Source organism: Mesoplodon bidens (genome assembly GCF_964165515.1).
Source record: "Mesoplodon bidens genome assembly, chromosome: 6".
In the NCBI taxonomy this organism is placed as follows: Eukaryota; Metazoa; Chordata; class Mammalia; order Artiodactyla; family Ziphiidae; genus Mesoplodon; species Mesoplodon bidens.
The window spans coordinates 10828687-10846287 of record NC_138162.1 but is presented as its reverse complement, the minus strand read 5'-3'; the positions used below and the strand labels follow the sequence as shown (position 1 = coordinate 10846287).

At 41.1% G+C, this 17601-nt stretch overlaps 1 protein-coding gene across 2 annotated transcripts in view; it reads right to left on the bottom strand.

Moving 5' to 3' along the window:
• NR6A1 (nuclear receptor subfamily 6 group A member 1) overlaps positions 1-17601 on the bottom strand; it is a 209601-nt gene that overhangs the window by 25779 nt on the left and 166221 nt on the right. For both annotated transcript variants that reach the window (XM_081236919.1, XM_081236920.1), the window contains exons 3-4: positions 13882-14124; positions 4303-4358 (exon numbers count right to left, since the gene is read on the bottom strand). In XM_081236919.1, the coding sequence (XP_081093045.1) occupies positions 4303-4358; positions 13882-14124 (299 nt within the window). The remainder of the gene's footprint in view (positions 1-4302; positions 4359-13881; positions 14125-17601) is intronic.

The window sequence follows — 17601 nt, the reverse complement described above, 5'->3', positions numbered from 1 at the left end:
CGGTCCGGGAGGATCCCACGTGCCGTGGAGCGGCTGGGCCCGTGAGCCGTGGCCGCTGAGCCTGCGCGTCCGGAGCCTGTGCTCCGCAATGGGAGAGGCCACAACAGTGAGAGGCCCGCGTACCGCAAAAAAAAAAAAAAAGACTTCTGCAAAGCAAAGGAAACAATTGACAAAGTAAACAGGTGACTTCCAGAAAATTTTTGCAAACTATATACCTGATAAAGGGTTAATATTCAAAATATATAAGGAATTCCTACAACTCAATAGTCAATTAACTAATTAATCAGCCTGATTAAAAAAGCAAATACTAGGGACTTCCCTGGTGGCGCAGTGGTTAAGAATCTGCCTGCCAATGCAGGGGACACAGGTTTGAGCCCTGGTCCAGGAAGATCCCACATGCTGTGGAGCAACTAAGCCCATGTGCCACAACTACTGAGACTGCGCTCTAGAGTCTTCAAGCCACAACTACGGAGCCCACGTGCCACAACTACTGAAGTCCGCCCGCTTAGAGCCCGTGCTCTGCTACAAGAGAAGCCACCGCAATGAGGAGCCTGCGCACCACAATGAAGAGTAGGCCCCGCTCGCCGCAACGAGAGAAAGCCCACGTGCAGCAACAAAAACCCAACACAGGGCTTCCCTGGTGACGCAGTGGTTGAGAGTCCGCCTGCCGATGCAGGGGTGCAGGGGACACGGGTTCGTGCCCCGGTCCGGGAAGATCCCACATGCCGTGGAGCGGCTGGGCCCGTGAGCCATGGCCGCTGAGCCTGCGCGTCCGGAGCCTGTGCTCTGCAACGGGAGAGGCCACAACAGTGAGAGGCCCGCGTACCGCCCAAAAAAAAAAAAAAAACAACAAACAAAAAAACCCAACACAGCCAAAAATAAATAAATAATTTTTTTAAAAAAGTAGCAAATACCTGAATAGACATTTCTCCAAAGAAGACATACAAATACCCAACAGGCATATGAAAAGATGTTCAACGTCACTAATCATCAGGGAAATGGAAATCAAAGCCATAATGAGAAATCACCTCATGCCTATTAGGATAGCCAGTATCAAACAAGCAAGCAAGCAAGCAAGCAAGCAAGCAGGAAAAAAACTCCAGAAAATAAGAAGTGCTGGAGAGGATGGGGAAAACTGGAACCCTGTGCACTTGGGTGAGAATATATCAACAAAATGGTGTGGCGACTACGGAAAACAATATGGAGGTTTCTCAAAAACTTAAAAACAGAATTATCATATGACGCAGTAATCCCACTCGGTATTTATCCAAAAGAGTTGAAATCAGGATCTTGAAGAGATATCTGCACTCTCATGTTCACTGCAGCCAAGGCCATGTTCACTTTAGCCAAGAGGTAGAAACAACCTAAATGTCCATCAATGGATGAATAGATAAACAAAATGTGCTATATTCTATTTACAACAGCCAGGAAATGGAAGCAACCTAAATGTCCATCAACACAGGAATGGATAAAGAAGGTGTGGTACATACTACTCATGGAATATTACTCAGCCATAAAAAAGGAATGAAATAATGCCATTTGCAGCAACATGGATGGACCTAGGGATTGTCACACTGAGTGAAGTAAGTCAAAGAAAATATCATATGATATCACTTATATGTAGAATCTTAAAAAATGGTACAAATGAACTTATTTACAAAATAGAAATAAAGTCACAGATGTAGAAAACAAACTTATGGTTACCAGGGGGAATGGGGGGGGATAAACTGGGAGATTAGGATTGAGATATAGATACTACTATATATAAAATAGATAACTAAAAAGGACCTACTCTACAGCACTGGGAACTCTACTCAATATTCTGTAATGACCTATATGGGGAAAGAATCTAAAAAAGAGTGGATATATGTATATGTATAACTGATTCACCTTGCTGTACAGCAGAAGCTAACACAACATCATAAAGTCAACTATACTCCAATAAAAATTAAAAACACAAAGCAAAAACAAACAAAAACCAAAAAACGTGCTATATACATACAGTGGAATATCACTCAGCCTTAAAAAAGAAGGAATCCTGTCATATGCTGCAACATGGATGAACCTTGAGGACATTATGCTAAGCAAAATAAGGCAGTCACAGAAGGACAAGTCCTGCATGATCCCACTTATAGGACGTATCAAAAGTTGTCAAACTCTTAGAAGCAGAAAGTAGAATGGTGGTTGTCAGGGACTGGGGGGAGGACGAAATGAGGAGTTGCTGTTCAACAGGTATAAAGTTTCAGTGATAAGATTAAGAAGTTCTAGAGGGGGCTTCCCTGGTGGCGCAGTGGTTGAGAGTCCGCCTGCCGATGCAGGGGACACGGGTTTGTGCCCCGGTGTGGGAAGATCCCACATGCCATGGGGCGGCTGGGCCCGTGAGCCATGGCTGCTGAGCCTGCGCATCCGGAGCCTATGCTCCGCAACGGGAGAGGCCACAACAGTGAGAGGCCCGCGTATCGCAAAAAAAAAAAAAAAAAAAAAAAAAAAAAAGAAGTTCTAGAGATCTGCTGTACGGAATGTGCATATAGTTGACACTACTGTAGTGTACACTTAACAATTTGTTAAGGAGGTGTATTTCCTGTTACATGTTTTTTACCACACAAAAAAAGAGCAGCTATGAATGGAGACCGAAATAAATTAATTTGCAAGAGACACATATGACTTGAATAAATGAATAAAAATGTTTGATTTAAAAAAGAGAATGAATGCAGCACACACCCCACACCTGAGTGCATATGTGTACCAAGCTCATGTGACAGAAGACCCTCCCATACATCATCAGTGTATGTCTCAAACCAACTCTGAATTCCTGTCTTTCTCTCATTCCCTCACATTCAATTGGATAAATCCTATCAATTTTACCTATTAAACATTTCTTGAATCTATTTCCTCTCTTCAATCTGCACTATCACTGTCCTACTTGAAACCACACTGTCTGTATCTCTCGCCTGGACTTCTGTAAAACCCTTTTAACTGCTTTTTCTCTGCCACCAGTTTCACTGACCCTTACCCAGCTCCTCATAAACAATTTACATTGCTAGAATGATCTTTCCAAAATGTAAATTTGACCATATCCCTCTTTCTACTTAAAACCTTTTAGTAGTTGCCTCTTGGTCTACCCCCATAATTCCTGAATCATGGTCCCTGCCCACTAGGGTACTGAAGGATTCACTTCATGGGTCGTAAGCAGATCCAATTCTCTATCATGATGAAGTTCTTCTGCTGGCCAAGTAAGAACAAGTGATGCAGGCTGGCCCCACAAAGGCTTTACTGAAGGAGCTATAATCAAAGTTAGTTGAAGGCCACTTTTTAGAGAACTGATTCCAAACTCAAGGAATCTGCCTTATCTCCTGCCACTTCACAACATGTGCCCAGTGCTCTAGCCTGAGTGAATGAACTCCTTGCCATTCCTTGAAGATTCCTTTTACAGTCTATTCTGTCTAGCAGGAATAAAAGATGTTTGGGTTTCCACCCCTTCTCAACATAGCTAATTCTTCCTTTTCCTTGAAGACTCAGTTCAAACTTTATCTTCTCCAGGAAGCCTTTCCTGAGTGTCTTCAGTCCTCAACCATGGCTCTGGTCCAAACAGAAAAGAAGCCCCTTCTTTCTGTACTCCCTGGGCAACCTCTGTTATCACCCACTGTATTATGATGTCCGTTTACGTATCTGTCTTTCCCACTACACTGAATTTACAGTACAGGGGGCCTGGTACAGAGTAAGTAATACTGAGTAAATGTTTGTGGGACTGAATGGGTATTACCTTCCCTACTTTACAAACAGGCAATCAAGGAACTTTCTGCTGAAATATCTTTAGTGACACTGAACAGCAAAGTAGTCTTGCCGATTTCTGCCAGACTAAGTAACTACAACCTTAAGTGACTGACATAAAAAGTCCTCTGGGAAATTCCCTGGTGGTCCAGTGGTTAGGACTCTGTGCTATCACTGCGGAGGGCCTGGGTTCAATTCCTGGTCAGGGAACTAAGATCCCATAAGCCGCATGGCGCGGCCAAAAAAAACAAAAAAAAATCCTCTGGATGCTTTAGAAGCAGAATTGGATTCATCTTCTGTAAAAATCCTTAGGAAGAGTTGAGGCATCACAAGTGGAGCTTTAACCATTATCTTATATATTTAAGATTTTCAAAGCACTTTCATATCCAGGCTCTAAAGCAGTTTTACAGGAATGAAAGTAAAGATGGCTCCCCCTAGCAGCAGATAAGAGGATCAAGGTGAGCAGCTACAGGAGCATCTGGAGGCCTGAGCTTTCAGGGTAGATCACAAAGAGTAAGACCTAGAACTCACCTGGACGGGCCCAATGCTCTTATTCCGGCCTCCAGGCATGCCATCTTCTCTGATTGCTGGAAGGAAACATAAGTTAAGACAGTAAGAAGCATGCCCACAGAAGTCTAGGCACAAAAAGAGAACTTATTTGGCCAAAAGCATCAGGTAGTAATTGGTGAAGCTAAGATTAAAACACCGATCTTTCTGGACCCAAAGCACATATTCTTTCCATCATTCCAGGCTAGCTCATAGGCAGCAGATACTTTTGGGCCCCCAAGGCACTGTATACACACTACACACACTGTATACATTCAATATGCTCAACAAAGATGACAGCATTATTAACAGTCCTACAGTTAAATATCCCACCAAAATAATGCATTTGAAGGCCTTGATAAATTCAACGGGGCGGGGGGCGGGGAGATAAAAAGAATACTCCCATTTTAAAATAAAATATTTTTTATTTCTAGTTTAGGTTTGAGACTAATTTGCAGGATGAGGAAAACAGGTTTTTTGTTTTTTTTGTTTTTTAATGACTCAGAACTTTGACCTCACTGGCTCTTTTCTACAATGGCAGTCAGTAGAGTTCCCTTGCAGTTGATTTCCCACTCATGTAATTCAACAAAAAGCAGCTATTTAGCATTTCCTAACTATAAAAAGCAGACTTTAAATAGTACCAGCCTCATTAAGAATAACCACTACTAACACTGTTACCATCATTGTTTACAGAGCACTGAATACAGGGGCACAGACAAGGAACCCCTGATTTGCAATTACAGAAGGGTTCTGGCATCTGGCAAAGCTCTCTGGAAAACATAACTTCTGAACCGAGTCTTAAAGGATAAATATGATTTATGCAGACAGGAAAAGGGTGCTCCAGGTTGAGTGGACAGTATTCCGAAAAGCTTCAAGTTGAAAGTAAGCATGGAGTGTTCTTTCTGGGAATTTCCAAGTGATTCAGTCTGGCTGAAGCATGTGTGTGTGTGTGTGTGTGAGAGAGAGAGAGAGAGAGAGAGAGAGAGAGAGAGAGAGAGAGAGAGAGAGAGAGAGAGAGGGGTGGGGGGAGAGAGAGAGAGAGAGGGAGAGAGAGAGGCGGTGGGGGGGAGAGAGGAGGGGAGGGAGAAAGGGAGAGAGGGAGACAGAGGAAGAGGGAGACAGAGGGAGAGAAGAGTAGCAAGAGATAAGGCTGAAGAGGCCAACTGGGGCCAGATCATAGAGAGCCTTGGACGCCAGGCTAAGAGTATGGACTTCAGCAGAGGAGCCTGAGGATAACATGGAATGCAGGGGAGGATGTGGTCATGTTGGCATATTTGAAAAATCTTTGTGATGGCAACTGTGGAAGGTGGCTTGGAGAGGGTAATATTAACAGAGAAGTAATGGCATCATGTGAGAGCAAGCTTTGCTGTAATACACCTGGCTCCAAAAAAATTAACACGAACAATCTGTAAAGTCCTTAGGGTGGGGCTGGTTGCCTCAAAAGCTAAGGGCTCTAAGTCTAACAGTTACCTGTGGTAACTGAAAGGCTGACAGGAAGCTCATTTTCCTTAAAGCAGCCATTATTCTTAGTCTTAGAAGATTGCACACTCAGAATTAGACAAGCTTGAGCCTAAATCAAGTTTCTGCCAGGTCTGTGTAATTACAGACAAGTTTTTTTCATCTCTCTGAACTTCAGTTTACTTAAGAATAAAGAGGGCTATTGGAACCTGTCTTATGGGGTATTGTGAAGATAATACATAATTTAGCGAAAGCACCAAGCATAGGGCCTGGCATATGAAGTAGGAGGTAACAGTCTGCTTTACAAGGCTGCTGTGAATTTGGGTCAAGAAACATAGACAGCTAGATATATATTATCTAGATGCATGCTGGTTGTTGTCTAGAAGCTCTCTTTCAACCTCATTTCAAGTTCTAAACATCCTTAAAATTCCTCCTCTGCTGTTCCAGGGTCAATGACAGTCTTTAGATACTCATATTTCCAATACTGGTATCTCACACGTCTTTGCTTCAGCTCACAGGTACACAACAAACGTCTGTCACTGGCAGATAGAACACTGAACATTTCTCACTTGATCCTTCACTCTCAGTGTCTTGGAGGTGAGGAAGGAACTCAACTTGCTTTCCTTTTTGTTTAAAGGGCCACAAATCTTAAAGATTTACATCTTGCCAATTTCACCTTCTGATATTTAAAAGCTTGTGTTGTCCCTCAACCTCACCTGGAGTAAGAAACTCCTATACGTGTGAGATAGTATCATGGGTAAAATTAACCCATGGGGATAGTATTAGTATTATCACTCCCACTGAGCAGATGACTCTAATGCTCAGAAAAATGAAATATTTTGCTTAGGGTGATAGAAACTAAATATCAGAATCCGACTATCAGATTAAGACCAACCTTCTTTCCACCACTACAATTTCCTGAAGAGTGTGTGCATCCCATTGGAGAAACATAATTTTAGGTGGTGCTTAAACTCTTAATTATACATTTATCCTAATGTGCATGAAAAATACTGATTTTCCGTTCACTGAAGTGATAAAAATTCCATTTGAAAATTAACTTTGATTTTTTTCAGAAGATAATTTAAAGAAGAACATAAACAACTGGTTTAATCAGAGATGGTAACATCTGTTAAGACGGCATGATACTGCCTGAGGTGTGGGCAGCAATACCACATGTCACAGTGCCTCTGTTAAGAATCTGAATCATATTTTAAAACTTATATTCAGATACATGAGATTGCATTTGGTCCTCACAACAACCTTAAGCAGTATACACATTATTATTATCCTATGCAGTTTAGACACGAGGAAACGAAAGCTCAAAGAGGAAAAGCGACTTGCTCAAGGTTATTCAGTGAAGAACTGACAGAGTTGGGATTCTTCTGATTCTAAAGTCGTGCTTGTTCCTTGATGCTACACTGAGCTAAGAGCAAGTTTTTCAGCAGGGCTGAGAGTCTCCTGGTAGTGAAGTTATTAAAACAAAACAACAGAACAAAGGGCTTCTGGGTATAGGATCACAGGAACGGTTCTGTTGCACCTCTCGTCTAAGCCTAAGAGAATGGCACCAGCTATGGTTCTTCTATCTACTCAGAAGAAGCACAAATACTTTTTCTGCTCTAGAACTCATGTACCTAATATTCCTCACTTGCTTAGGCCTGGGTAGCCAACCAAACCCAGAAACCAGAAAGGTAGGAAGACACAAAGCTAACTACCATCAAAGCGCTGTTCAAAATCCACTGGCGCTTCCCTGTGGTCTATGGGCTAATTAAATACAAGCTCCCTAGCTTGGCATTCAAGATCCTCTGTGATCTGGTTCTTATGGAACTCTCCATCCTCATCTTTAGCCAAAAATGTTACACTGTACCTATAGAGAACTATTTGTTAGTTCTTGAAAATGCCATGCTGTTTTACAACGCAGTTTTGCCTCTGCACGTGTTGCTGCCTCTACTGAGAAAGAAACTTCACAGTGGAAAAGTCTAACACCACCACGTTACCCAAGTGACACCACCTTAACTAAGTGACTCAAGTTAAAATGACCAATAATGGGACAAACTTATACCATGTGCTCTAGATAGGATGCACTAAAAGGACACAACATTGCTTTTGTGGCATTCTTGCCAAAACTGCATAAGTGAGGAAAGTGACAAACCCAAATTGAGGGACGGTCTACAAAATAAATGATTTGTTTTCTTAAAAATTGACAATGTTATTAAAGACAAGAAAAGAATGAGGAACTACTTCAGATAAAAGGAGATTAAAGAGACCTAAGAACTAAATATAATGTATGATTTTGGATTGGCTCCTAGATTAGAAAATAGAAATTGCTACAAAGGACATTGGGATAACAAGTGAAATTTAAATATGGTCTGCAATTAGTTAATAGTATTATGTCATGTTAAATTTCCTGATTTTGATAATAGTGCTGTGGTTATGTTAGAGGGAAAGGGGAATGAAATCTGTAACTTACCCCCAAATAGTTAAGAACACACACGCGGAAGAAGAGAGAAGGACAGAAGGGGGAGTCATTTTTACAAAGCTCTTTAAGTTTGTAAGGAGCTTGAACTTCTATTCCTTCAAGATTCTGCTCAAATGTTATCTCTCCTTGAGATTTCTCAGTGCTCCATTTTTATCCTGGTAAAGTGATACAGCAATGCCACAGGATCAGTCTCAACAATGTCATTCTACAAACACCAACCTCCTCCAAGCTTTCCTTAACCTTTTCACTTTTGAACTAGTTATCTAGCAAGTTATGAGACAACAAAGTTATGGGAATTTTAAGTATTTTCGCATAATTACTTAACTGATATGAATTCCCCATGTGGCTCAGTGTAGCTTCCTCTTGCCTCTGATGATTTTAACAATATTTCCCCCATCCCACTTCCTACCCTGCCCGCCCTCCCAACCACAGTCAATTCATCAAACCAGGAAGCATCCTACACTAATTGGGACACAAGAGAAAAGTAGGACTTGGTCACGGCCCGTGAGAGGATCACTGTCTAATAATGGGGGCAGCGGGGGAAACAGACAAGTACACAGACAAAGAGCACAAGGTGATCAGCGCTATGCAGAGAGCAAAAAAGGGTGATGGAAGCACAAAAGGGTTATGTGGTGGGGGGTGGTGTCAGAGAAGACGTCTTAGAGGATGTTACAAATAAAAGCTGAGTCTAGAAAGAAAAGTATATATAGTCAGGTGAAGAAGAGGGGGTAGAACATTCCAGGAAGATGAAACCAAATGTGCAAAGCCCCCAAAACATGAAATATCCCTGAGTTCTTGGAGAACTGGATTATGTGGGAAGAGCAGCAGAGGGAGAGGGAAGGGATGCCAGAGGCCTTGAGAATCATGCTGAAGAGCCCAACTTTACCTAAAGACTGCAAGATGTGTGAGGAGGATGTGTTTCGGGGGTATTGGGGTAGTAGTGGGGATGGACAGAAAGGGCCCAGCCTCTACTCACCACCCTTATTTAAATCTCCCTCATTGCTTTGCTAATTAATTTCCTGACCAGCCAAGTTCAAGGTCTGAAAAGATATCTATGTCCAGAGATGGGGGGCATAGGCTGACTGTAGGCTCACACATGACAGCTGTATTTTTTTTTTTTTTTTTTTTTGCGGTACGCAGGCCTCTCACTGTTGTGGCCTCTCCCGTTGCAGAGCACAGGCTCCGGACGCACAGGCTCAGCGGCCATGGCTCACGGGCCCAGCCGCTCCGCGGCATGTGGGATCTTCCCAGACCGGGGCACGAACCCGTGGTCCCCTGCATCGGCAGGCGGACTCTCAACCACTGCGCCACCAGGGAAGCCCAACAGCTGTATTTTTTAACAGTTAATTTTTAAAATTCTGAGGCTAAGTTTAGATTTATAGAACAATTGCAAAAACAGTACAGAGAATTCCCGTATACTCTACACCCAGCTTCCCCTTCTGTTAACTAAGCTTACACAGCCATAGATCATTCATCAAAACTAGAAAATTAACTTTGGTAGAACACTATTCACCAAAGACTTTATTCATATTTTCCCAGTTCTATTAATGTCCTTTTTCTGTTCCAGAATCCAATCCAGGATCTCACAATGCATGTAGCTGTTATGTTTCCATAGTCTCCTCCAATCTGTGACAGTTGCTTAGTCTTTCCTTATCTTCTGTGACCTTGACACTTATGGAGAGTATTTTGTAGAATGCCAGTTATTTTGAAGAATATTGCTCAATTTGGGCTTGTATGTATTCTCATGATGAGACTGGAGATAAATCTATCCATCCCTGTGTGTGTATATGTATATGTGTGCCCTTCTTAGTGATCATATCAGGGGGTACATGATGTCAACGTAAACACACTGATGTTACTCTTGACCCTTTGGCTAAAGTGGTATCTGTCAGAATTCTCTACTGAAATGTACTATTTTTCTCTTTGTAATTACTAAATATTCTGAGACTATTCTAAATATTCTGTTTCTGTTTAAACCCATGCTCTCTTTTTTTAGCATCCATCAGTGGATCTTGCCTATAGCAACTACTATGGTGTTCTAATGGTGATTTTCTATTTCCCTCATTTTTTCTACACTTACTAGAATTCCTCTGTAAGGAAGAATAATCATTCCTCTATTTATTCAGTTCATTTTATCAGTATGAACTCATGGATATTTTATTCTTTGGGTTATAAACTAATATATATATATATATATATATAATTCTTTGGGTGAAAAACTAATATAAACTAACATATATCTAAATATCTATATCTATAGCACCTTCTAACTTTCCGGCACCACAAGATGCTCCAGACTCATCTTATATATTCCCTGCCTCAGCCCTAAAATCAACCAGTTCTCCAAGGACTCCTGATTCCTTTTATTGATATTTAGAAACCAAGATATGGACGCTAGGTGTGCTCGTTACTATTGGGGGTGTCACTGCTTCTAGCCCTTCTCAATGGCTGAGCTAGGAAATATATGTATGTATACCAACTCATCTATCTACACACACGTCTATATTTTTTTAATCTATCTAAACATGAGTCCATATTACAATAACCTCTGACTCCAATCTAGCACCAGAGGTTTCATTCTAGCCTTCCCCTTTCCTGATTTATAACTTCTTTCCCTGATGTGAGAAACCCAACTCTCATTATCAACAGTATTATTTCCTTATTTGTTCAACCCTAGTATACAAACAAAGTAGTGAAAGAATTCCTAAACCATAACTTTGAGAGAACCAAATTTATAAACCAGAGTGCTGTTTGTATACAGTTCTTTTTGTCTTCAGTTTTAACAGTATACAGTCAAAACACTATTTTCCAGCTCTTCTTCCTCGTTCCCTTCAGTGTGGCTATGTGATTTATTTGTAATATTAGACTCATTTGCTATATGCTACAGTCTCTCTCCACCCCACCCCCCACCATACTGGTTGCTTTAAAAAATTTATATACAGTGAAATTCACTTCTTTTGTGGTGCTTAGTTCTATAGCTTTTGACAGATGCATAAAATTATGTGTCAAACACCATAGTTCCATCACCCCAAAAATACTCCAGTGGCAACTGCAATTTTAATTCTGCTTTCTCAGCACCAACCAGGAGGTGGCAGGGTTTCTCTCTGAGATGCAGCCTTCACCATGCAACTGAGCCTGTCTGCTCTGCATGCAAATGGGCCTAGGAAGGCAGCTCTAGATCCCTCACACCTCATGTGTCATCTTCTCCTGGCTATGGTTAGAGGGGTTATGTTGGGTAAGCTTCTTCCTCCCTGGAAGAGGCAAGTTTGGCTGAAAGCCTCAGAATCTCACACTCTTGATTGAATAAGCAGGACGATTCATCAGAGAGAGTAGTCAAGAAAGCAACTCATAAATATGCTTTGATAAAATACTCTCAGTGAAGGCAACAAAGGAAGATGAGAAAACTGGAGACCAAAACCAAGTCAGATGACCAGACTCTCTCTTCAAGACATTACTTGGAAAAAAAAAAAAAAAAAAAAGACATTACTTGGTGGCTTGTAAGGATTTCTGCAGCAGTAAACTGATAGTGGGGAAGGGAGAGGATTTCTAGGTAGCGGAAGGAACCTAGCACAGGCAGGACAGTGCAAGGCATGCTTGAGGTACAGTAAATTCTGGACAAATGAGGTTAGAAACATAGACAGGGGACAAAGATGGTAACAGTTTAAATGCCCTATTAAATGTTTTTATCATTCAGTAAATATAGCACATTCCAACATGCAACTAGTTATCCCATACGGTAGACATGTGAAGCAGTGTGTTGTCCATATGGTTAGGTACAAGTTTTGCTTGATTAATAACAAATTACATTTTAAAATTTATTAACTGTCAATACAACAACCACTAATCCAACTACTTGTAAGTCATTGTATCTCCCTAAGCTGCCTCTGTAAACTGAGGATAATAGTTAACAATAGGGTTGTTGTGTGTATTTAATGAGATAATGCATAGAAAGTATACAAGACTTTTTGGTACACACAATGCTCAGTAAATATTAGTATTGTAAGTAAATTATAAATGACCTATATTTACCTAAATGCCCTTCTATATCTCTCTTAACTCTCCGTAATAGGCAAGTTTTCAAAAAATTCTTATTATCCCATACACAATTTAAAAAATCAGTCTGAAGTGTCTGCTACAAAACCAATTTGAACAATTCATTAAATCTGACTAATCCCCACCCCATACTACTACTATGAGCTCTTAATACCTTGCTGGGTATTTTATATACATAGTCATATTTAATCCTCTACAGAGCTCTGAAAGTTAAGTATTATCATACCATTTTAAAGGTAAGATTTAGCATCAGAGACATAAAGCAAACTGCCCAAGGTCACAGAGCTAGTCTGTCACCAACCTCTGCCCTCCTGAGCCTCTATTCTTTTACTGAACTATACTGCACCACTCTCCACCCTCCATAAGAATACTCCTAAAGTTCTGACATTGGCCCTCTTTCTCTTCTGTATCCAAGTTCTCTCTTTGGGTGATTTCTACCCACTAACAAAACTTTACCACCTCTATGCCAATAGCTCCACAAACTCCTACTTGTAAGCAGGACTTTTCACCTCAGTTCCAATCCAATGGACATCTATGTGTGTGTCCTTCTCAGGTACTTCAAATTCAGCACCTACCAAGGCCAACATTTTGCCCCATTCTTTTATTAATTAATTTACTATTTATTTTTATTATTATTATTATTTTTGCGGTACGCGGGCCTCTCACTGCTGTGGCCTCTCCCATTGCGGAGCACAGTCTCCGGATGCGCAGGCTCAGCGGCCATGGCTCACGGGCACAGCCGCTCCGCGGCATGTGGGATCTTCCCGGACCGGGGCACGAACCCGTGTCCCCTACATCAGCAGACGGACTCTCAACCACTGCGCCACCAGGGAAGCCCCAATTAATTTAATATTAATTCGAATTACCAGCTTCAACCTCTGGTACTGCCCAATACTCAGTATGTCACCAACTCCCATCAGGTGAGCTTCTGCATCTCCCCATCTGTGCCATTACTTTCCCCGCCTCTCCTTCAGATCCTTCATACCTTTCTTGTGGACTCTTCTGAATACTTTCTAGGTGTTTTTTCTTCTTCCCCCACCCCAATCCATTCTGCAGAGCTGCCCTCTGGATTAACCCCCTTAGAATACTGGTTTATTCATGTCATCTTAGGCTAATGGCTCTTGGAAAACTTCCCAATAAATCCCAAATTCTTCACCAACCTGGATGCAGATTTCTGAGTATGCCCAACCTGAGTATGCCATGCTTGTACCAAATAAAATGATAACACATTCAGGGGACCTACTGCCTTCCTGCCGTTTCATATAAAATTCCTGCTTCCTTTCATCATGCTCTGAAAAAAGAATTAGTGGAGTATATTAATCCTAGTTAGTGCCTGATTGTTAATTGGAGTCTTGTCATATGGACCCTGTGCATTCATTCGCACAGGATCCTTAACATCTCACCAGTCCTTTCTCCCACCTAATCTGGGAGATCCCTGTAGGCAGATTCATTTTGGGATTATGAGTACACAGTACAAGTGCAGGCTTGGGAAATGAATAACTCCAAGGCTTAATGGCTGACACTAAAGATAAAGTGATGGGTGAAGCGTGGGTAGCAGAGCCGCAAGCACCACTCACCCTTCCGGTTCATTCCCATCTGGAGGCATTTGAGCAGGCGGCAGTACTGGCACCTGTTCCTCTGCTTCCGAGACATGACACAGTTCTTGTCACGACTGCACCGATATACCCGCTTGTTGCAAATGCTCCGCTTGAAAAACCCTTTGCAACCCTCACAGGAGATGATTCCATAGTGCAAGCCTGTGGCGCGGTCCCCACAAATGAGACAGGTTCGTTGTTCAGCCCGATCATCTGGAACAGAAACTGAACATATGCAAGTTAGAACACAGTGGAAATAATGGCTTTAAGCCTGCAGATCTAAAATTAGCAACCCTGGATAGACCCAGAACATTACCCTCTCCAGGCTAACTGGCAAAGAGGTGGCATCTTTAAAACCCTTGTTGTAGGAGCAGACTCCTGCATCTACCTGTAGATACCGCAAACATAGCCTAACTAAAAAAAGAACTCACATTCCTTCCTCTGAGTTTCATCATCACTTGGACCAGTAACCAAGTCAGAAACCTGGAAGGTATCTTTGACTCCTCTTTCTCCCTTACCTTCTTTAGCAACAGCCCATCACTTCTACCCTGTAGGAAGGTGGTAAGGATTACTTATCATGTATGTAAGTGCCCAGCATATGGTATACACCCAATAAATGATAGTTATAATTAATAACAAGTGAAGAAGCTTCCATGCCCAGCTAAGCCATCCACGCATCCAACAGATATATACTGAGCAACTATTCTCTTCTAGTCACTGTTGTAAGGCATGGATACAGCAATGAATAAAAGACCCTGGTGAAGCTTACATTCCGGCAGAACATCTACTCTGTGTCCAGGCCCTGTACTAGGTATTGGGTATTCAGAAATAAATCATCATAATACCCATAGTCAAGGAACTCACTGTCTAGCAACAAACAAGTCAGTCAAAGCAGAAATTCAGGCTGGAATATAGCTCTTCACTTCCTCTTCCCTCAAATTCCACTTTGGACCAAGCAACTGCCAAAGAACAGGCATATGACAAAAAAAAGCGCCTTGGTGAACTATGTCAGACCTTGGTAGCGGGTCCAAGAAACCTCCAGCAGAGAAAGGCAAATATCATATTATATTACTTACATAGAAAACAAACTTCTGGTTGCCAAAGGGGAAAGGGAGGGAGGGATAAACTGGGAATCTGGGATTAACAGATACATACTACTAAATATAAAATAGATAACAAGGACCTACTGTGTAGCACAGAGAACTATATTCATTGTCTTGTAATAACCTATAATGGAAAAGAATCTAAATATGTACATAACCAAATCACTCTGCTGTACACCTGAACACTGTAAATCAACTATTTACCTCAATTAAAAAAACAAAAAGGAAAAAAGAAACCTCCTGGAAAGATTCTGATCTGTGCCAAGCACCTAACACATGTTATTGTGCTGAATCATCATAACAAACCTAACTGAGGTACCCTTATTTTACAGCTGAGGAAACTCATGAAGCTCATGAGGTAATATCACTCTTCAACAGTCACCCATCTAGTAAGAAAGGGAGCTAGGGCTGGAACCCCCAAAGTCTATATACCTAACAAACATACTCAGTGGCCACGGCAAGGCAAATCTATCCATTCTACGCAGGTAAGTCAGGCCCTTCCCTTGGGAAACACAAACACACACACACACACACACACACACAGAGCTAAAAAAAAGCCAAGGTCTCCCTTTGTAAATGAACAAACAGAAAGAAGCAAACTGTCCCAAATGGTGCTCGTCCAGATGTCAGATAGAGATTTCTGCACCTCCGATTCTTATAAAGGACTTGAAGGGTATTTAAAGCATGTTTACATTCATCATCTCACTTGTACCAAGACCAGGGCATGGATTATTTTTATCTTATAGATACGGCAAAGAAAATTCGGTGAGCACCAATCGTGTACCATGCAATGTTCAAGAAGTTTTTACTGTCTTATTTATTCATCTCAGTGACTGTGAGAGGTATCTTTATCCCCATATTACAGAATCAAGAATCTTAAGAGTTAAGAAAGGGCCTTAGACATTGGCTCCAACAGACCTTTACCTGAGGCATGAAATGAACTCCCTCTAGGATATTCCAAGACAAGGGGTTGGAACTCTACTTGCACATATCCAGTGACTCAATAAGGTACTTCATTCCATTCATTCCGTTTTAGATAGTTTTAATGGTTCAAAAGCTTTTCTTTACACTGAGCCAAAGTCTATTAACCTGAAGCTTTCCTCATTGCCCTGAGTTACGTGCTCACGGGCAAAAAATAAATGTATAACCTAGCCTAGTTCATATATCAACCATTCAGAGATTTAAAGATAAGTGGGGTTCCTAACTGTGAATTTTTCTTCTCCCATTTTTTTTTTTTTTTTTTGGCGGTACGTGGGCCTCTCACTGTTGTGGCCTCTCCTGTTGCGGAGCACAGGCTCCGGACACGCAGGCTCAGCGGCCATGGCTCACGGGCCCAGCCGCTCCGCGGCATGTGGGATCTTCCCGGACCAGGGCACAAACCCATATCCCCTGCATCGGCAGGCGGACTCTCAACCACTGCGCCACCAGGGAAGCCCCCTCCCATTTCTTATTCTTAATCATATAGTATCAAAATTTCTTATAAAACAAAGTATCCAGAACTAAATGGTTTGATTTTCTTAATTTAAGACTCAATTAGTTTTGTTTATGCATCTGCAGCTATCAACACCAGTATATACATAGTATTTTATAATTATCGATGCTATGCTATAAAAATGCCACATATTTTATAATGGGAAAAAAATGAAGCTTAAAGAGGTAAGGAAATTTAATTGGTTATATAATCAGGAGTGGAACTGAAATTAGAATTCAAGATTTTCTGATTCTGAGACTGCTGTATTTCCAATCCCCCCCTACATTTAATTCACATCTGGTTCACAGACATCTAAATCCTGAAGTATTTATCACATATAACATTAACGCATGTCTTTCTTATTCCATTCTTGGGAAGGGTAGGATTTCTAAACCCAACGGTAGGACTTTACACTTGTCTTTGATCAAATTTATCTTTATATAAGAAATTCTATGTGTCATTCTGGTCTATGGAACTCCTTGGGGATCCAGTCCTGCCACCCAGTATATTAGTTATTTCTCACTCCTCCTCCTTTTCTCTAATATTGTATGGTCAATATTAGATCATTTTCATTTCCAACCTTAAAACAATATTCAACAGAAATGTGGCCTCAGGCAAGCTGTTGGAGCCCCTTCTCAATCTGACTTAACCAAATTAACCAGCTGGAAACAGTTGTTCAACTAGCTTTTTCTGTTAATTAGGCCAGACATTTCTCTACCTTATACATAAGGATATCATGTTATACGCCTCACTGAAATTTCAGATTCATTACATCTACAGTATTCTTTGACTAGTGAGCCTAACAACACAAAGGAGATGTTCATAACCATTCAGCACTCTTAATCTATTCAATGTTCTAATCTGTTAGTCTACCTGAAAATATAACGGGAAAAAAATCAGGCAAATAAGCACTTCAAAGTAGAGACTATGGGAACATAGCCAATATTTTGTAATAATTTTAAATGGAGTATAATCTACAAAAATATTGAATCACTATGTTGTACACTTGAAACTAATATTGTAAATCAACCATACTTCAATTAAAAAAATATATATATATAAAACAACATCAGCAACAGAAACAATAGCAACAAAAACAAAGTAGAAACTATGGCTCTTAGTAACTGT